Source organism: Mesoplodon densirostris, chromosome 4 (genome assembly GCF_025265405.1).
Source record: "Mesoplodon densirostris isolate mMesDen1 chromosome 4, mMesDen1 primary haplotype, whole genome shotgun sequence".
In the NCBI taxonomy this organism is placed as follows: Eukaryota; Metazoa; Chordata; class Mammalia; order Artiodactyla; family Ziphiidae; genus Mesoplodon; species Mesoplodon densirostris.
Window position 1 is genome coordinate 29159185 of NC_082664.1, and position 21642 is coordinate 29180826.

Below are 21642 nucleotides of genomic sequence, written 5' to 3' on the forward strand. Positions count from 1 at the left end.
GGGGATGGGGAGATGGGAGGGTTCCTCCAGAGCAAGCTCCATGATAACCAAGAGTGCGCTTGGATCCTGCTAGGAAGGAGGAAGCAGGGCTGGTAGTGAACAGCACGCCAGCCTGTGCCCAGCAGAGCAGCCGTGAGCCCCCCGGAAAGTGGCGGCACTGGGCTCCGTGGGAAGTAAAACAGGAAAAGACATTTTGCAGAGGGTCATGGTGCCTGGGGGTGGTGCAGGGGAGTGGACCTAACCCTCACCGTGACCTCTTCAACAGATGGTGGCTCCTGAGAAAACTGGAATTCAAAGAGGGAAATGATGGGACCTGGCCAGAGCCTGGTGGAGCCCGCTCCCAAGTCTGTGTTCCTTCCGCTACCCTCCCTCAGTCAGGTCAGAGCACCTCCAACTACTGTACAAAGTGCAAGTTGCTTCTGGAACTTCCGGGCCTCATTCATGCAATGAACACTGCACATCCGGCACTTTGCTAGGCCCTGAGTTTAGAATACTGTGGTCCCAGCCCTTAAGGGGCATACGGTCTATTTCCATTTGATAAAAATGGGGCTAAATATACCTCCTTTGTAGGTTTACTAAAGAAATTAAAGCTTCTAGCTCCATGCCCCAAACCTGACCTAAAATTCTTCCTTTCACTGAACTTAAGTTTTTCTACTAGCTCTAGTTCTACCCTCTAGGAGCCACTCTGTTCCCGTGACAGCCCTTCACATAAAGATGGCATCACCTCAAGCAAGATCAGCAGGCAGGGACTGCGTGTGGAAAAGCCAGGCTGAGTTTAGCCTGGACACCATCAAGCCTATCACAGGTAGTCAGCACAGATTAGCTCTCAACCCTCTCCACTTGCCCTCACAGACCACTTGCTCCTAGGAGGTGATCTACCCTCATCTGTTCAAATCAACCTTGATCATGTGGGTACCCACGTGGCAATCAAGTGCAAAATGCAAAACTATGTTGCTCCACCACTCCCCCATCCATCCCAGAAATAACGCAAGGCGCCATCAAAATGTAAATGTCTGTTGGTGTTTGAAGGGGCTTCACGCAGGTGAGAACCAGTTTCTCTTTAACAGTGTGGCTTGCCGGGCTCACCGGGTTCGAGGAAGGAAGGAAGTGCCCTGGAAGCCAGGGCACTTTTCTGGATGGGAGGGACATTACGTGGCTTTCAGTGCTAATGACAGTTACAGTGCTGGAGACTTGTACAACCTCAGTAACCAAAAGAAGTACAGAAGCAGGAACCCTGTTTGTGAACATCTGCCCTTTAATTTGCATTTAAAATCAGTTTCTTTAAATATTTTAGTCACAAGTTCTGGATAGTGAAGACATAGGAGATGCTGCAGGCACTCAGTACTGGCTCCCACCCCTTCCCCCTCCCCCAACCCCTAGGCCTTGCTTCTTCGCGCCCTGCTTCTTCGCTCAAAATACAAATGGGCACCCTGCACTAAATAAATGGCTCCCTGTGTCAAGTGTCAGCAGCCTCACGCCTGGATGCAGTTGGATACGAAGCGATGAAGCCCAGTAGCTTTCATGACAAGATGTGTGCATTTAACCATGCTCCGAAGAATTCCAATGACTGTGCCCAGACCCAAGGCAGTGCCTCATAGGTGACATCGGCCATTTCCCCACTGTGCACTAGCATCTTGGGCTGCTTTCCACCACAATCCATCCTCTCCCAGACCTGTGTTCTGTGGAGGAAGAGCTAAGGCTCCGCTCCCTAAGGGCCACGATACAGGAAGGAACAGAACTGCCTCTTCAGCCCACAGGCTTAAGCCAATGGAATTTAAAAGCTCCAGACAATGTGAGCCAGTCCACAGTATGCCTCCTCCACTCCCATCTCTACCAGGCGCCATCCAGCCCTTGGTTGTGACACGCTCTCACTGCCAAGGTGTGCTAGAATCTGCTCTAGATGAGAATAACGTGCTAGAATGGTCCCAGTGGTCTGGAAAGGGCGGCACGACCACAGCTGGGAGTGCTTGTGCCAAAATGGGTCTTCCTGGTACAAAGCTGTGACGGGGAGTGTGAGGGCAGGCCTGGGTTCTGCTCCAGTCTCATTTACAACCTCTGACCTCAGAATCCGTCCTCCCCCTCAACACTGCCTACCCATCCCCTGCCCCTCCAGATCCCCCAGCCTGTGCTTCCCGGAAGAGGTAGAAGAGGCAGCTTGAAGTCAGTGACAGCTGAGAATGAGGATGCCACTTAAGAAGCAAAGCAGCACCTCCTGGCCTGTGGTCAATACCTCCACATGGGTGGAACCGAGTAAGGACGTGCACAGCCAGGACAGAGGGTGCTCCGAGCCTGGGAGGCACAGCATCCTCCTAGGCATCTCTGGAGAACAGACTTTCAAGAGATAGAAACTTAATCACATGGTCCCCGGCAGTTTCCCTATGGTATACTGGACGGGGGAGAAGCAAAATCATCTCAGCGGAGGGCTAATGGAGAAAGGCAGGAATATTAATGAGCATCCATTAAGGCTCTCTCTCTCCCTCAAGCCTAAGGAAATCAGATATTCGAGTGTAAGAGAACGGCGCAGAGAGGGAGAGAGCCTGGCAGAACACCAAGAGACCTGTGACTGCTGGTTACATAGTGCCCTGGTTTCCTTGCTTGAGAACGACAGCATATGCCTGTCTGTCACCAGGCTAACCCGGGGCCCGTGAGGGGACAGGGAGAAGACTGGTTTTCAGTTCCTGCATGGTTGATGTGTAGGGCGCATGGCTTCCTCCTACAGGTCCAATAGGAGGACTCTGGGATCCTCTACTGCTGCCTTGATTTTGCGGAGGAAAGTCACGGCCTCTCTGCCATCGATCAGCCGGTGATCATACGTCAGGGCCACATACATCATGGGCCGCACCTCCATCTACAGAGAGAAGAGAGGTCGACAGGTTTGTCTGCAGCGGGGCAGAGAAAGCCCAGATGAAAGGGGAGATGACAAAGCATAGCCCACAGTTAAGTTCCCAGTTGCAGAGCCTTTCCTACTTTGCTTTGTTTCTTCTGGATACTTACAGTATATTCAAAGACCAAGCCCTACCCTGAGTGCAAAGCTCCCACACTCAAAAACAAAGCTTAAACCAAGAAAATAGGAGTCTCCTTACAACTGCCTTTAAAAAAACAAAAGAAAACAAAACACCATGCTCTGCCCTCTCACTTCTGTGCTGTCTACAGGGAAGTTCCTCTTCAGTTCTGGCTGCCTGCAGTTTCTTCTTTGGGGTTATAGTAACAAAAAAAAAAAATTTTTTTTTTTTAACCTGGGGTCCACAAATTCTCTGAAACTCTATGCAAAGTTGGGTGTATGGGCATTTTCAGGGAAGGTCTATGATTTTTAGATTGAAAAAGGAGTTAGTGACCCAAAAAGGTTCTAAACACAGGAGTCCCAGAAAACATTTTCCTACCAACCTATCTTCCAGGGCCAGCTCAAGACCTTTTGCCCTCATTCCGTGAACTCCCAGAAAACCTCTACGCCTCGTCATTGCAAGTTGGCAGCTTGTGGATGGCTCTGCCCTGCTGTCCTCTGCTCCCCACGAGCAAGGACCATGTCTTCAACTGTATCCCCACACTCTCTACAGCACCTAGAGAATGAAGCCTGTTGACCAGTCCCAGATGAAGGAGCAAGCTTTCTCAGCTCAAAGGTTCTCAAACTTTAACGTGCAGCAGAATCATCTGTACTTTCTGCTTCACTAGGTCTCGGAAGGGGTCCAAGAATTTGCATTTCCAACAAGTTCCCAGGTGCTGCTACTCCACACACAATTTAAGAACCACTGCCTCAGCTAGTAATTAGAAACTAGGAGATGCAACTTATGCCTGAAACTATAGCGAATCTTTTATAATGAGCATCTAGTTAGACTTCCCTCTCCTTATCGCCTAGCTGCTAGGAAATTAATGGTGATGGTCCCTACCTTGCCTCCCACGGCCACGGGCCTATCAAAGATGGCATGCATGCCCAGGATGGCAGACTGAGGGGGGTTGATGATGGGCGTTCCAAAGAGCGAGCCAAAAACGCCTCCGTTGCTGATGGTGAAAGTACCACCATCCATATCTTCAATGGCAAGTTCATTCTTCCGGGCCTAAAAACAGATTTTATAATTGAAAGGTAAGGTCAACCCAGCTTTCTTCACCTAAAGGAAGTCCAGAAAGCTCATATCTGAGATCAACGATCCAAGGTCTAGCTTTAACACAAAAGCATTCAGCTGAGATGCCTATGACTAGTGCTCCACCAGGGAAGAGGACTTCAGAATCTTTTCTTTTCCGAGCAGGTTTCATCTGATGAGCTCTTCAGTCGTAAGAGCACGATAAGCCCCACCAGGTAGCTGTACTTCAGCTCTCGCTTGTGACTGCCGTTCGCAGGGGCCACACACTCCTTTCAGAACAAAGTGAGGCTCCAGCTCCCTGAGCACCGCTCACTGGCCCAGCCTTCCCCAGGCTCTCTTCCCTGACCTGCCCAGCTGCTCATACCATCCTTTCTATTTTACCTTCTCTCCCAGTTCACTGATGGTTCGCTCAATATCGGCAAAATTCATAGTTTCCACATTCCTGATGACGGGAACCACCAGACCCTGATGAGAGTGAAAAGTTCTTTTCAGTTGCAAATTAATAGCATCCTTTATAGTTGTAACTCTCCTGATTCAAGCCTCTAGTCTCCCCTCCCCCAGAATATCTTAGTTACTCAATGTGATTAACAGAGTCTAAAATATTTAGGCTTGCCAGAGATAGAAGAACATGGTATGATCCAAAACAGGTTACTCTTCTAGTAACTCCCTTCTAAAAAGACAGAATTACAGGAAAGATCTCTCCCAGGGGTCTGCTTCTTCACACAGGTAAGGAGAGAGTCAAAGATCAGAGTCCCCACTTCTTGCCCCAACATACCCGAGGCGTGGCCACTGCAACGCTGATGTCAATATAATCCCTATACACCACCTCTTTGGTTGTATCGTCAATCACTATGAGAGAGAAAACACACATTATATACAACGCCCCAGGCCTAGGCTACTGAGGAAAAATTTGCATTAATAGAGGAAAAATCCACGGTGCTTGGTACAGTGTGGGCCGACCAACTAGCACAAAAACCACCACCTTACAAGGGGCAGCTGACACTCCTCTTACTCCCGTGCCAGCCAACTGTAACTTCTCCCAAGTGCCCTAAGCATGAGCACAGGAGCATCCGTTTCCTTGGCAGCCCGCAGAGGGATCAACACACAGGCTAACACAGGGTAAGTATGTGCCAAAGTTCTTGTTAGGCAGCCCTACTCCAGCCCTCCCTTAGCTAACGGCAGGTTGGAAAAGTGTTCCCCAAAAGGGCAAATGAGTAAAGGAAGTGGAAGTGGGGGGGTGGGGATGCTGCCCATTCTGCTGCCCACTCTCAACAAGGAGGCAAGCCTCTTTCTAGGAGACTCGGAAGCAGGGTGGTCTGGCTTTAATATGCTAGCCTGAGAGAGCAAGCCAGCAGCTAAAAATTTAGGTCTGATGCTCGTGAGAAAATACAGGCTTGGGAATCTTTTTCATAGAAAGTCTGCACTGTATTACAGATAAGACACCCCAGAAAAGCATGTGAAGTGAGAAAGAGGTCAGGGGAACTCTGAGAAATGCCTACATGTATGTGTAGGCAGAAGAGATGGAGAGAGTCATCAGGAAGCATAAGAAGAACGGAAGAAATAAAGAGATACACACTGGGGTGAAACAAAGCCCTTCCACCTACCTTAGGGCACACCACTTGGCGGAAGGGACTAGGACTTCTATTTCTAGATCTTTAGGGACCCTGCACTGCTGAGGGCTGCAGAAGTGCCACTGTCCTCTCTAATCTTCCAGGGAACAGAGAATTGTCTCAATGGGAAAGAGAACTGCTTGTTAGGTCAACATTCCAATGACGTAGGTGAGCAAAAAGTAAGGAAAATGGGCACCAAGTCCAGGAAAGAGGGGCCAAGCCCAAGGCCTCCCAATGAGGTCCACTGACCAGAAATCAAAGGTCACCCTGGAGCTATGCCAGGTGTAAGAGTCAGGTCCCAAGATAATAGGGCTTGTGGGAGGGTGGGCATCAGCCAGAACACAAGTCTCCCCACAGACATGAGAAGCCTGGATTGCTGGGCTGGCTCAGAACTGCCTGTCACCACAGCAGCTGCCAAGCTATGCACTGTGAAGAGAACCTGTTCTGTCCAGCTAGGGGGGAGGAAGTAATCATGATGCCCATTTGGGAAGGTGAGTCAAGAAACCCCCAGGGAAGGTACTCAAGTTTTCACACGTATGAAATAAGAAGCCTTAGTCTGTCAACCGCCGTCTTTGTGTCTGTGTGTGGGAGCAGGTCTGTGTTTACACGCACACCTCCCAGGACCTCTGTGATTCTAGCCACCACAAACTCACCTGCATTTACAACAGGCTGCTCCTGCAAGGCAAAGGCTGAGGCCTTCACGAATGCCGACATGAAGCCTAGTTTGAGGTTATGTTTCTTCAGAAAAGCATCTTTGTGCCGAGCCCTCATCTCCTGGATGTTACTGCAAAAACACATTACAAAACAAACTGACCACAAAAGAAGCCTCAATTCTGACTTTCATACTGGTTTCTAACTCCGTGTACACAGTTGGGTAAGCTTTTTTCCCTTAGTGTGGACCATCTACCTAAGTTCAAGTTTTGAAATAGTCCACTAGAGGTCAACACAATAACTTTATTCCTTTACAAAACCTGGACCCAAAGGAATCGGATCCAATCTGTCTTGAAGGTAGACTGAGCCCTTTACAGGGCTCCTTCGTGTTCCAGAAGTCAAAGATTTCAGTTACAGACAATATGAACAGGAGCTCATACAGCACACCAACATCCTCACCCTGGACAAGAAAGTGACTTTCAGCTACACTAAAATCATGAGCCGGGCCTCCCTGGTGGCGCAGTGGTTGAGAGTCCGCCTGCCGATGCAGGGGATACGGGTTCGTGCCCCGGTCTGGGAGGATCCCATATGCCGCGGAGCGGCTGGGCCCGTGAGCCATGGCCGCTGGGCCTGCGCGTCCGGAGCCTGTGCTCCGCAACGGGAGAGGCCACAACAGTGAGAGGCCCACATACCGCAAAAAGAAAAAAAAAAAAATCATGAGCCATCTACCCCGAAAAAAGCTTTTTTTAAGCATAAACAAAGTCCGCAAAATAAGCACCATTCTTTTTATCTCTTGTTTATTTTCAAGATACCACCAAACCTGATTATGACTTCCTTGTGACATTCCTCCTGTCTCCTAACTAGTGAAGATGAAAAAAAACCCCAAAGCCCCACAGGTGCATGGGCTTCATGTGAGCCAAAGCAGTCATGACTATCTGTGGATGGGTATAATCCAGTGTTGTTTTAGGCTCATGAGAAAGTCAGTAGATTCACTCATCTCCCCAGAGTTAGCAGTTCCATCCACTTGTTCCTTCAAACAGGTACTAACACCCACCACACGTGGCGGTCAATGCAGGGCACCAAGATATAAAGATAATAAAGACACAATTCCTGCTGTTAATATTAGTTTGATGGACGTGGTTTCCCGGGTATTTAGAAAAGTGACCATGTGCAGACCTAAGCTTTTTAAAGTACAAGCAGCAAGGCCCCTGAGAAGCCTTTGCAAGGTGACCAGTCTTTGTTCCTTCGGGGCTGGTTTTTCACATACATACAACACATGTGCAACAGAGTTAGTGGGAAATGGCTTTCCCATCATTTTGCTGCAGAAACCTCTGTATTTATGGGAATACAGTTCCATGATGGAAATCGAATTTAACTTTATCTTAGGCCCAAATGCTCAGTTCTCCCTTTCTCTCTATAATGGCCTAATTTGACATTAGCACGAAAGATAAGATGGTATAACTTTAACTCCCCCCTTTAGACCTTGTGTTTTTCAAAAGGGAAGTTTTCCTAGGGGGACTGATTGGTTTTAAAATGTTTTGTTTTCCTGAGTCTAACCTCATTTAGTGCTAGGATTACCACCCTAAAGACATTACTGGTTCCCAAGACACAAGAGCGGCAGAAGAGGGAAAGAGAAGTGATAAACATCTCTGCTCTCAAAACTGCCCAAATGCTATTGTCTGGTCATTAAGTAGTTTCTATTTCAGAGCTCTGCCCTTGCAGGCAGAGGCTGGGACAACAGGGGAGAGGAGAAGGTCTCAGAAAGGCCCCTTATGGGTTAGCTGATCAGTGCAAGACCCAAAGGGCACTCAATCTAAACCAGATTACTGACTGCAGTAAGACCCCAGGCCATCATTAAGTGACACTTCGATTAGCTGCTGAAAGGAGATCCAGCTATTGTACTTACCTTCAATCAAAGCTGTTGGGCCAACTGCATCTTTCAAGGCCACAAATATTTACATGTTTTGTCTTAAGGAATTGGGTAGAATTTCAAAGCCCAATTTGATTTGTGTACAATTTGGCCCTAATGCACTGAAACATAAGCTGCAGCCCTTGTGATTCATTAGTCAAGGTCCTTCCCTACATCCTACGGATAGGAGAGAAATCTTTGGCTTGAATGACATCCAGCCTTTTGGGAAGCTTCACAATAGGATGTATGGCATCTAGTGAAATGGGCCACAGAGCCCTACTCTGTGAATGCCACAGCACACTCCCCTCTCTACACTTCTCAGACCCCTTCCAAAGGAGACCAATTTCCTTAATGAAACGTACATTCAGACTAAACACTTGGGACAAAAATAAAAAACAAAGAGATGACCTGAAGACTTGATGATTTTACCTCCTGTATTAACTATGAACTCTTACCCTGGCACTTAAAACATCCTGAAGTATGGATCCAACTTGCTTTACCATTCTTTCCTACACATATTTCTCACAGCGACTGTTTCTCAAACGTGTCATGGACTTTCCAGTCTGTGCCAGGTCCACACTGTTAACATCTTCTGCAATGACCTTCCTCCACTATGTCAAAGTGCTAGTCGTTCTTTAAGGTCTATTAAAAATCTCTTTCCTCCAGGAAGCCTTTCCTGATCCCTACCCTCCACCCTGCCACCTCAAAAACAAATGATCTCATTCTCTTCTCCACTTCATACGTTTTGTATCCTCCTGATACTGATACTAGAGATTTTACTTTCTATTTATCTAAGCAAGATGGTAGCTCTATGAGGGTAAGGGCTCTTTTTCACTCATCTTTGCATCCCCCTCAAATACAGTGTAATATCTTGTGCACAGTAAGCACTCAAAAACTCTTTGTTGACTTTGACTGTATTCCCTTCCCTACAGTCCTGACACCTGTAAACATCAAAGTCTTGAAGAAGATAAGTGAGTCAACGATTAGCTCACTACAGAAATGGGTATACTGAATTAGCCCCTTTGGTTAAGTCTGAGGTTTTTCTTTAAAAGCACAACTTGCTTCCCATTTCATTATCAAAGCTGGGAAAGGTGAAAGATATGACAAGCCTATGCCTTTCCACCCACTCAATTCTGAGTCGCTTAGGAGCACACATAAGGAGCGGTCACAGTGAGAAGGAAGCAGGGTATGGCGCCTGGCTCTGGTCGTGCTCTCAAGTGATTCTGTATCCCTAGGGGAGCCTTGTCAGCCTGGATGCCCTATGTCTACTTGTCAGCTCGACAGTAGTCATTAGAGTTTAAGACTATTACCAGCCTCGTTTATCAGAAATCACAAGATTCAGGTATAAAAGTAAAAGGCTAAGTTCTTTAGGTCACAGAGGAGGCAGGCACAGTATTAGGAAAGTCGATTAGAGAGTGAAACCAGTGGGTCACTCTGTGTAAGTCAACAAGCACTGCAAAGAAGGACTTCTTTCCTGTTAAGTTAGTTTGGGCATCAGCACTAGGTAGGGACTTGGGCAAGTTCAAGTGTTCTCCAAGAAAATGGGCACAGGGAGGAAGAGGACTAGAGCTCTCACCTCATGTCAATCTCATTGAAAGTGGTAAGCATTGCGCAGGTATTCTGAGCCTCCTTCAGACGCTGAGCAATGCGCTGCCGCATCCTATTCATTTTCTCCTGAAAGGGAAAGTGGGACAAGTATTGACCACCTGGTCTCTCTGGACCTAACCCTTCGCACTTAGTCTGAGGGAGCACTGGGCTTGCTAGGCGTGGATAAGGACAGGCTGTAGTATCTAAATACAGGGAGAGATCCAGGCTTTCTCTTTCCTGGGGTGGCCTTGCTCCTCTGTGCAAGAACGAGGAAACACAGACACAAACTACCCACTCAAGTGTGCCGAAAGTTTGACCAAGAATAGAGGCCTACAACAAACACATGAAAAGATGCTCCACATCACTAATAATTAGAGAAATGCAAATCAAAACCACAATGAGGTATCACCTCACACTAGTCAGAATGGCCATTATCAAAAAATCTACAAACAGTAAATGCTGGAGAGGGTGTGGAGAAAAGGGAACCCTCTTACACTGTTGGTGGGAATGTAAATGGATACAGCCACTATGGAGAACAGTATGGAAGTTCCTTAAAAAACTAAAAATAGAATTACCATATGACCCAGCAATCCCACTACTGGGCATATACCCTGAGAAAACCATAATTCAAAGAGAGTCATGTACCACAATGTTCACTGCAGCACTATTTACAATAGCCAAGACATGGAAGTAACCTAAGTGTCCATCGACAGATGAATGGATAAGGAAGATGTGGCACATATATACAATGGAATATTACTCAGCCATAAAAAGAAACGAAATTGAGTTATTTGTAGTGAGGTGGATGGACCCAGAGTCTGTCATACAGAGTGAAGTCAGAAAGAGAAAACAAATACCGTATGCTAAGACATATATATGGAATCTAAAAAAAAAATGGTTCTGATGACCCTAGGGGCAGGACAGGAATAAAGATGCAGATGTAGAGAATGGACTTGAGGACACGGGGAGGGGGAAGGGTAAGCTAGGAAGAAGTGAGAGAGTTGCATGGACATATATACACTACCCAATGTAAAACAGATAGCTAGTGGGAAGCAGCCACATAGCACAGGGAGATCAGCTCGGTGCTTTGTGACCACCTAGAGGGGTGGGATAGGGAGGGTGGGAGGGAGACGCAAGAGGGAGGGGATATGGGGATATACGTCTGCATATAGCTGATTCACTTTGTTATAGAGCAGAAACTAACACAACATTGTAAAGCAGTTATACTCCAATAAAGATGTTTTAAAAAAAAAAAGAATAAAGGCCACGGATATGGTTTGATTTAAAAACCAAAACCAATTTATGGAAGAGTGTGGGGTAGGGCTAGCCAGCCCAAGAGTCATTGAAGAAAGGGAAATTTCTGGTAATAAAGACTGGCACGAGAATAGCTACTTGTGGAATGGAAACTCAGAAGCAACAAACTTTTGAGGCTCTAGTATTTTTAGGAGGTATTCTCAGGCAGAGGAACCCACCCTCTTGACCATACTTCCTTGAGGTTTTATGTCTGCTCCTGAGTGCCACTGGGTAGCCCTCAGCTAAGTATCCCGGAAGTATAGGACTAGAGCTCACTAAGCCACCTCTCTGAAGTATGTGTTATCGTGGGAGGGAGGGGATGCATCACTAGGCTACCATCCCCTGCGTATATCTTACTCACCCACAGCATTTCGCTGGTAGCATTAACACAGTGGGAAAAACCAATGGACAAGCGTTCAGAAGACCTCTGGTTCTAGTCCTGTCATTTGACAGTCATGTCACTGAACAAGTCGCATCCTAAACTCAATTTCCTTGTCAAGGCCAAGGGGATCAGCTGCCAGCCACTCAAAGGCAGGCAGAGCATACCCACTCCATTCATCTCAGCACTGCCCCTCGGCTTCTTTCTTGGAAGTTTTCCTCAGAGACTTACCCGATGTTCTGAACGCAGACCTGTGCCAGCTCCTGGCTCAGCTACTGGAGGGGCAGCAGTGGGTTTTACGGCAGACACTGAAAATGAAGAAAGGGTACACTGCATCGGAAAATGAGAAACATTTACTTGAGTACATGCCAGTGCTTTCATACTGTACTGTCACTTAATCTTCAAGATATGCTGAGGTGTATTAGTATCATTCCTACTTCACGAACGAACAATCTGCTCAGAGAAGTTAAATAACTAGCCTAAAGTCACACAGCTATACACTCAGCTAAAAAGCTGAGATGCAAACCCTTTGTATCAGCTCTTAGAATTCTTTCCACAAAGCAGACAGTGGAGCCTGTTCAGAGCCATAATTAGTCTTAGACTGTGAGGGAACATGACATAAGATGAGATGCTGTTCTCCCACATAAAGACACGTGGAAGCCAGAGGCTTACCTGGTTTGCTAGTGAGAGGCTGTGAGGGCGAGGGCGCTGGTGGCATCTGAGTGGGTATAGATGCTGCAGGGGGAGGAGAAACTGCCGACGCGGCAGGTTCTGCTTTTGGGGCTGCAGCAGCAGGAGCTTCGGCTGGCTTGGCCTTAGCAGGAGCAGCTGAAAAACAAGAAAAATAGATGCCATTGGCACTCTCTGGAATGGAAAGCAACCAAGTTGCAGACACTAAGTAGAATTTAGCAGCAAAAGCTCTATCTCCAATCAATTAACAAATGCCTCCTGAGTATTTGCTATACATGTAAGGCTTTGAGATACACAGAATGATTTAAGGCACTATGCTTCTATTCCCCAGGGCTCCTAGATGTCCTACATTAGATAACTGACTTAACTCAGCTGCCTTCCTGATTTCACAAATATCTACTGGTCATCAAATTCAGCCAGTACTTTCAAAGCACCTACTAAAGTCCATGGTAATGTAAACTTCAAAGCAAAAGAAACCCAGGTAACTTAAGATGTTAAAATACACACATAAGAGCAACACCTTTCTAGTTATGGTAATACTGATCCTCTCCTCTTCTATTTTAACATCCCATGTGGGAGAATACTCTTAACTTAAAAATTAAAAGTTTAAATAATCAAGGGCACATTTAGACTTAAGACTTCAAAGCATTTTATCTAGGATAACTCTTATAAACCAATGAGGTGGTCAAGCAATATAAATTCACAACTTTAAATATTTTTGATTCTACCAATTTGGACATCACATCTGGGTTTACATTTAAATTAGAAGAACATTCTCTTAAGGAATGATCAGAAAATGAAATTCTCCAACTAGAAGAATCAATCTTATCCCCTAGCCTTCTACTGTATGTTCTTTCCATTCTGGGCTTCTGGTCTTGCCCTGATCAATCATAACAATGCAATCTACCATCTTTCTGCTTAACTATCTTAACAATGAAAAAAATACTTTAGTAGTTATAGCATTTAATTAAGAATCAGAAAGTTCTTTTCTAATCTCTAATACTGACTGTGAGATCCAGTACAAATTCATTTCCTTATTTCTCATTTCTTCCCAAGAGACACCCAACCCTCCCTAAAAAATGTTATGAGAGAATAGATATGAAAAAACTACACCAAATTCTCTATAATAGACAGGATGAAGTACTACTTCTCATTTTAGAAGAGTGGCTCCCAGCCCTGGCTGTGTATCAGAATCACTTGGAGAGCATTAAAACAACAACAACAACAACAATGAAAACTATGATAAGATAACCAGGATCCGAAAACCCCAGATTTAATATATCAGAATCCCTGGGACTCAGGATCTAGGCATTTGTATTATTTTTAAAGCCCCCATGTGACTCTGACGCCAAGGTTGGGGTGGGGGGAAATCACTGTCTTTAGAATCTTCTTCATTCCTACTTACGAAAAGGTCCAGCACAATAAAGAACAGAGTATAATGAGCTTTATTTTTTTAATACCCTTTTCTTCTAAAACTTGACATTTAAAGTTCACAATATAAATAGCTCCCCTCTTACTGCCTCAAAAAGGGCAGAGGAATGCCAAATGCCAAATGGTCTTTGAGGTATCAAGGAATTAGTATATTATGCTCAGCCCCAGTTCCAAGGGGGAACACTGGAGACCCTGACAACCAGGAGAACTTCTTTACCGCCAGTTTTCCTGAGTGTGAAAAGAGGAGTGCCTCCTTCTACTTTTCCCCCATCAGGTACCAAAAGAGCTTCAATCATGCCATTTGCTGGTGATGGAACCTGCACAGATGTCTTGAAAAGAAGACAGATGGAGAAAGAGTCCAAATTTTTACTCAGCATTAGAAAATTAATTGTATAGAATCTCAAATGAGTCACAAGAGTTGCAACACAGATACACAAGACCCTGTATATAGAAACACCAAGGCCACACTTTCAGAGTAAGAGTAATCAATGCTACTGTGAAGATTCACCCTTTCTGTCCTTTCTCAGAGCACTAAAGCAAGATTCAGTTCATGTGTTTCCCAGTGATACATAAAAACAACTGGAAACAGCTCATGCACACACACACACACAAAAGCTATAAAACTAAAGCTATTAAAGTACATAGTACATACACCTAGAATAATCTAAAATTAAACTTATTAAGTTTTCTTTTTAATGAGCTATTCCAACAATTTTACAACTGAGGCAGTTAAAAATTATCTATAACCAACAGTTAAGTCCCTGTTCCTTTCATTAGGTTAAGAAACCAAGGGGAGACCATGAAAAGTTGGCACTAATAGGACAAGCCTACCTTGTCAGTTTCAATCTCACAAACCACTTCATCTTCTGCAACTGTGTCTCCAACAGCTGAAAAGATAGTCAAAGCCTACCTCTTAGGGGGGTGGTGGGGGGGGGAACCCTCCAGTAGCCACAAAATCCCCACTGGCAGGTGTGTTACAATACCCCTTTCCTAAAGCCAGGGGAAAGTACACTGCATGTAAAGAAAACGGTGGAGCCATTGATTATCGTGGGGGTAAAGGGGACTTCTCAAAAGTATTTAAACTCAAGAAGTGAGAAGGCACTAAATCTTACCTTTCTCCCACCTGACATCCCCTTCTGTGACAGATTCTGCAAATGCTGGGGTTTTGACTGTAATCACATCATCCTCTAGGAAAAGAGGGGAAAAAAAAAAATCACATAGTCCACATTTCTCCTTTTTAATTTTTTTCTTTAATTAAATTCAGTCAATTGTTGTTCTTCCCATTAAAGCTCCATAAGGTAGGGAGCTGAAGGTACTTACTGCACACAGCTGTAGTTCTGAAAAAGCGAACACTGAAGACACTACCGTTGTTAATGCTAGAAAACAAACATAAAAGTAAACTCCTTTAACCGGTGATTCACTCACATTTTAGTCTAGATAAGGCACCACGGGTCACCTTCCCTTTTTTATTTTCATTTCTTAAATTTTTATTGGAGTATAGTTGATTTACAATGTTGTGTTAGTTTCTGCTGTCAGCAAAGTGAATCAGTTATACATATACATATATCCACTCTTTTTTAGATTCTTTCACCTTCCCTTTAAATCAGTGATTCTTGACTAGGAGTGCCCATCAGTGTTACCTGGGGGAACTTTTTCAAAGCATACATGTCTAGGCCCCATTCCCAGAGATTCTGACTCAGCAGGTCTAGAGCAAAGCCTGGATGACTTGGGTGCCTTAAACAGCGAGTCCCTTGGGTGAGTGAAATGTGCTGCAGTGAAATGCCAGCTCTCCCAGAACAGACCTAGTTTAGGTCTTTGAAGAAAAAGATAGCATCTTGGCCCTTTGCATACCCACCAAAAGGACTCAGCTTCCTGATGACGTTTTTTCTTAACTAAATGCAAGTAAGATAAATTGTGCGCCCTCAGGGTACATGCCACTGTGCCACATACAACAGAATTTCTGTCCACATGATTATAGATTATACAGGACAGCAAGATGAGACAGTTAACAAGTAAAACAAGGGGTTATATGCAAAACAAACAAACAAACAAAACACCAAAAAACTGATATAGTATCTCCTAATCTGTTCTCTTGCCAGGAGGCAGCATATCAGTCCATTCTGGACTCATTCAAGAGGAACTTCAAAAGAGCAAGGTAGGGCTTCCCTGGTGGCGCAGTGGTTGAGAGTCCGCCTGCCGATGCAGGGGACGCGGGTTCGTGCCCCGGTCCAGGAGGATCCCACGTGCCGCAGAGCGGCTGGGCCCGTGAGCCATGGCCGCTGAGCCTGCACGTCCAGAGCCTGTGCTCCGCAACGGGAGAGGCCACAACGGTGAGAGGCCCGCGTACCACAAAAAAATAAATAAATAAAATACAGAACACAAAGTGTTCTGCAAAAAGTTTACAGCCATGTACAGGTACATGTTCGTAGGCAAGAACTAACAGGTAATGTGTAAATGCAGAGACTGCTCTTTGAGGACACCCGAGAACCTGGAGCATCGGCTGTCTTGGGGAAGAGAAACTTGGTGGCACCGGAGAACAGGAAAAAAATCTTCTCATGGACTCTCTTTTTACTTCTGAACCATGTAAATTTATAAGCTATTAAATAAAAACATAAAACCAAAAATAGTTTTACAATAAAAGATTTTTAAGTAAAATGAATACCTTATTCATGAAAAAAGACAATATAAAACACAAAAACAGTTATTAGATTAGAGTAATACCCTAATGTGTGATCCTTATCCCTCAAAGTTTAGGGTATTTTAAAATAATTTACTTTTGAATAGTTATTTATTGCATTTATTGCATAGGATTTGTGGCTGCTCCACTTTTCATTTAAACTGCAGATGAGTAACACATTTTGAATCTCCCTAAATAACTTTTAAATTACAAAAGTATTAGAGGTTAACAGTAGAATACTTAGAAACAGCAAAAAGAACATTTACAATGGGATTATGCTTGTAATGCACAGTGAAGAAGGAGCCAATCTGCTCACCCTTCATTTTGAAGATCCTACCTGTAGAGAAAATAGCTTGACAGCTGCTCAACAGGTAACTAAAGAGCATCCTCTTACCACCACCCTGAAAATACTTGGAATGCAAAGTAGCATTAAGCAACATTCATAAGCAGAAGTTAATCTGAAACACACATGGGTGGCCTTTCTCCAAACTTTGCATTATGCAATAACAGCATTCCCTCTGAACTAGTCAAAGTCCCATGACTCAACTGACTAGTCTTTTGCTTTTACTGTTTCTAAAATGAGTAACCATGCAACCAAAAGGATGCTCTTAATCTCCACAATAAATGTAACGTCCAGTCCTTCAGCTTCACTTGTATCCAACCAGAATAGTTAGGAGCACCTTTCTATATCTATTCCCATAAAAAGAGGATTCCAGCTTCACTTTCATTATAATCTAAACACCTCAGGACAGACACACTCCTGGTCCAGCACTTAACATGGGGCTGAAGTGCAAGCACATGTCATAAATTAACATCAAGTTTAGGTAGAGGGACTCAACATAACCAGCTTGATTACTAGGCTTGAAAGACAGTTAAGAAAGCAGATGGTTCAGCTGGTGTCTTAAATACCCCATGTCCACATATCTGTGCTCCCCAGTGATACTTACACAATCTTCCTGCTGTCAGGGTAACCTGGTCCCTGACATAAGGAGATCCCTGCAAGAAACAAAACAACTCTTAACCAACAACTCTTTATCTTATACAGGATACCTGCTGGGAATGGAAAAGAAGTCTGTTCACCCCCTAACTCTGAGATAGAACAGTATCAACAGCAGGCAACAACATAATCTTTATCACACAGAGTCCTGCTTCTTAAGCTTTTCCACCATAGCAATAGTCATGGCAGAGAACAACAGGTATGTGGGACTTCGGGTGGGAATGGCTTTGAGGAAGAAAGGGGAGAATTCTATAATCTTATTTATCTTAAAACTCATAAACTTTCACTATCCCTTTATGTTTTCATAATAAAACGCTCTACTGCCCAAGACTTCAAATACAACTGAAGCTTGAAAAAGACACATGATGGCTTATCCTGTGACTACATATAGCCTAATCAGAGAAGCAGTGGGAATGTTTGATCTGAGTTTGTTTCCCTGGTTACTTAAAATGCACTGAGCTGGAAGTCTTGTTGCCTGAACCCCAGTAGCAAAGACTAGGCTACTTCAGGCCTAAGGTCTCCAGCTTGCTCTAGGACTGAGCAAATCATTGTCCCTCCTTTCAGTTTACTGTCTTCCTACACTCTTCCCGAGACCTTCCACCCGGTCATACTCAACAAGGTGGGAGCTCCTTTCTGCCCCACCAATTGTCCTTATCATCACAGATAACTGCACTTCCTCAACTGACAACTAATTACTGTATCTGCTTCACCTGATTATATTCTTTCATGTGTCTTATTTTTTCAGATCTATTAACAACTCTTTCTGAGCCACGGGCACGGTAAGCACCAAATGGGAGACAATTCTCTCTTGTGCCCACCTCCTCACAAACACCCCCAGGGTTTCAGAGGCAAGTTAAGTCACCTCTATATCCAGTAACCAATGACGTTGCAGTACAAATCCCAAACACAGCATGTATTTGAGCTAGAACAGTCAGCAGCCCTTACTGATTTTTGGAACCCTAACTCCAATTTAGAGTTCATCCTACAGCAAGTTTCATTTGTACAGCGTTTAAGAGTTTATAAAAAGCTTTCACATAATGACCTCATTTTGATTTTTGTGTCTCACAACTCCCTGAAGTGGAACGACCATCTGCCATTACTCCCGTTTCATATATAAGCAGGGCTTCTGGAGGTTAAGTGACAGCCCAAGGAGAAGCCCTGAACCACAACGCAAACCCCAAGTACAAGGCTCTTCCCATTGTCCTGCCAATCTATGAAGTGGAGAAAATGTTTACTGACATTTTTCAAAATTCTAAGTTAAAAAGTTTATTACTAAGAGTCCACTATGAGCGAACACTGTGCTAGGTGCCTATGATCTCATGACTCTTAGGATAAAGTCCAAAAACTTTCCATATTCCTGTCCAGCCCTCCCAGACAGGCTTCCTTTCCATTTCTATGACCGGTCAAGTCTCTTCCTGCCTGAAAACCTTTGCACAAGCAATCCCCTTTGTTTAGAATATCGTTCTCCTGGCCAACTCCTATGTATTCTTCAAGACTTAGCTTAAATGTCACTTCTTTGGGGAAGCCTTTACTGACGTTGCCACCACACTCTCCACCCTCCCAAGCCTGGCTACATCATCCCATCCTCTCATTACACTCCTCTTCTCCTTTAGAGTAATCACAATGCAATTATGTCCTTAGGTATGCATAAATATATATTTGTTTTCTCTCCAGGTAGCCCCTAAGATCCTGGAGGGTAGAGACCGCCTCTATCCCTGTCACGTAGCACACTGCCTGGCATGTAGTAAGAATTCAATAATCTGTTGATTATATGAGCAAATGATAACATGGTGGGTTAGGAGTTCGGGCTGAGGAATAGGCAGACCTGGCTTGACCAATAGTTGGCTGCATGACCTTGGTCAAGGCACTTAACCTCTCTTAGTCTTGAGTCATACATTTGTAAAATAGAGAAAACACCTCTTTTACTGTTTCTTGATGATCAACTGAAAAAATGCACAGAAAGCGCTCAGAACAATGCCTGGCACACAGAATGCCCACAATAAGATCAACTCATTCAACAAATACTTATGCCACGCATATAAAGGACTGTTGAGATAAAACCTAAATTCTCGCTAGTCTCTATGCCATCTTCTATCTCATGCCACTCTCTCCCTCAACTAAAATGCTCTGGCCAAATCACCCTTTTTCCAGTTCCAAAATACTGCCAAGCTTTTCCCTCCTCAGGGACTTTGTACATGCTATTCCCTTTCTTTCTCCTGCTCTTCATCCGGCTGGCCTGTCACATCCTCTGGGTCACAGCTTCAGTGTCCAGCTTCGTACGTTTCCTTCTCAGCATTTAACCAAGATTCATGATGGTTCACTTGTTTAGCAATTTACACTTTGTCTTTCCCACTAGACTGTAAGCTCCAGGAGGGCGAGAACCCGTCACTGCTGGATCCCTTGTGAGGGCCTAGCATGGTGCCTGACACTCAGGAGATACTAAGTAGCTAAGTGCCAAATGAATAAACGATAGCTGTCATTAAACAACACCTGTTTCACTCCTATCTATCTGAACACGATGTGGAGAAACACAGGCACCCCGATTTCCTCGCATACTGCTCTGCCCAGGAGGAGAGCATTTTAGGTGACGGCAAGGGCAGAACTTACCAGGCAGGGAACGTCTCCCTAGAGGGCAGTTCCCCTGTTGAGAAAGAAGACATTATCGACGTCACCCAAGACGAAAGGAGAGAAGAAACAGCTTTCTCTTTCAAGCACAGACTCAAAGCTGCCCAGGTGCCGGTGACAGGCGAATCTCATGACTCCAAAAGGTAAAGGCAACAGCCTGGGCGGGCTCACACGGGGCCTGCCAAACTATCTCAACTTCCCAACCGAACTGATATCCACCGACTTTAACAGAAAAGAAACGGGCCCCCGGATCCCGTCGGGGCTTCCGCGCGCCTCCTCCCGAACTCTGAGTCTCGTGCGGGGGCGAGCGCGGCTCTAAGGCGGCTCCTCCGCCGGAGCGGAGGGTGGGGTCCAGCAGGGGACGGGGCGCCGGCTGCCTCGGGAAGGCGACGGGCCGGTGAGCTCCGCAAGACGGCCCCGAGGGCAACAGCGGCTCTGGGCCGCCCAGCCCGCGGCCTCCGAGTCCCGGTGCCCTTGGCGCCACGCCCCTGTCCCCAAGCCGCCGTCCACCACCGGCGAGTTTCTCACCCGCCGGGGCCCCGGCCCGGCAGTACCATACCTTCTGGAAGGCGGAGAGCGAGCGGCTGAACGCCCGGGACAGGAAGCGGGACCGGGACAGCATCGCGGCTGCAGCGGCTTTAGTGGTGGCGGAGGCGGCGGAGCGGAGGGCAGGCGGACACCGGATATAGGGCCCGGCAACAACCGGAAGCGGGGCGGGCCGCGGCACCCGCCGCTCGGGGAGGGGTGTTCGGAGCGAACCACTGGCGGGCGGGGGGAACCGACGGGCAGCGTGGAGGTGCCACCTCCTCAAGCCAGCTGTCCGCGCTGGTGAGGCTGCCGCGCTGCCAGCCGGCCGGGGCCTGTCCTCCCGAAGGTGCCCCTCTGTCCTGGCACCCAGGGGCACCGCGCCGTTCCTCCTCTGCACTACCGGAAAAGAGCCGAAGGCGGCATGGGCTTCGGACTCGGACCTTGGCAGACATGCCTGCCTTACCTTACACTTGTGTGGCCTTGGGCAGGTGACATTGCCTTCCTAAGCCTCAGGTTCCTCAAGTATTGAAAAAAGCAATAATCACTTGCCTCGCTCCCTAACCCCGGAACAAAGAAACAGAACCCCAAGGAACCTCTAAAGGGCTCCCATTGCCCTTTAACCGAGCTGAAGATCTTCACCAAGTAGGCTTACTTCTGCATCCACATCTCCTGATCTTCCATAGTGCCAACTCAAACTGTCTCCAGCCGAGCTAATTGTTCCCCATACATCCTGTGCATTTTGGAGGCCGTTCATTTGTCACTCTACCCCCAGAATATAAAATCCATGAGATTAGGGACCTCGTCTGTCTTGTTCACTGATGTATCCCCAGCAATTTTTTTTTAATTACAGTTTTGTTGCGATATAATTGACATGTAGCACTGTGTAAGTTTAAGATATACAGCATAGGGAGGGAGATGCATGAGGGAAGGGATGAGGGAACAGATGTGTATGTATGACTGATTCACTTTGTTATAAAGCAGAAACTAATTTTAAAAAAAGATATACAGCATAATGATTTATGTGTATCATGAAGTGATTATCACAAAAAGTTTAATGAACATCCGTTGTCTCATAGAGGTACAAAATTAGAGAAATTAAAGAATTTTTTCTTGTGATGAGAGCTCATGATTTATGCTCTTAAAAACTTTCATATATAACTTACAGCAGTGTTAATCTATCAAGTTGTGC

The 21642-nt window shown here is 45.7% G+C and overlaps 1 protein-coding gene across 2 annotated transcripts; it reads right to left on the reverse strand.

Annotated features, from left to right (window-relative positions):
• Window positions 1-2465: 2465 nt before the first annotated feature.
• On the reverse strand, window positions 2466-20614 carry DLST (dihydrolipoamide S-succinyltransferase). Of its 2 annotated transcripts, XM_060095813.1 has the most exons (15): window positions 20485-20614; window positions 19908-19941; window positions 17251-17299; window positions 14947-15002; window positions 14739-14813; window positions 14458-14513; window positions 13844-13955; window positions 12178-12333; window positions 11737-11813; window positions 9823-9920; window positions 6340-6470; window positions 4852-4925; window positions 4458-4541; window positions 3885-4052; window positions 2466-2848 (listed from the first exon to the last, which is right to left on the reverse strand). In XM_060095813.1, the coding sequence occupies exons 1-15, from the start codon at window positions 20545-20547 to the stop codon at window positions 2714-2716; spliced, it is 1368 nt and encodes a 455-aa protein (XP_059951796.1). In that variant the 5' UTR covers window positions 20548-20614; the 3' UTR covers window positions 2466-2713. The 2 variants fall into 2 exon arrangements, with proteins under 2 accessions (XP_059951796.1, XP_059951795.1); XM_060095812.1 differs by lacking the exons at window positions 2466-2848; window positions 3885-4052; window positions 4458-4541; window positions 4852-4925; window positions 9823-9920 and having other exon boundaries at window positions 6450-6470.
• Between the last annotated feature and the right edge of the window lie 1028 nt (window positions 20615-21642).

What these genes read in the sequence shown, in the direction of transcription:
- DLST (XM_060095813.1), bottom strand. Translation starts at nt 20,547, where the DNA reads ATGCTGTCCCGGTCCCGCTTCCTGTCCCGGGCGTTCAGCCGCTCGCTC. An exon ending in AGGGAGACGTTCCCTGCCTG is followed by an intron (nt 17,300 to 19,907) that starts GTAAGTTCTGCC and finishes TGTTTCTTGCAG; the next exon opens with GGATCTCCTTATGTCAGGGA. An exon ending in CCGTGGCCGTGGGAGGCAAG is followed by an intron (nt 2,849 to 3,884) that starts GTAGGGACCATC and finishes TTCTCTCTGTAG; the next exon opens with ATGGAGGTGCGGCCCATGAT.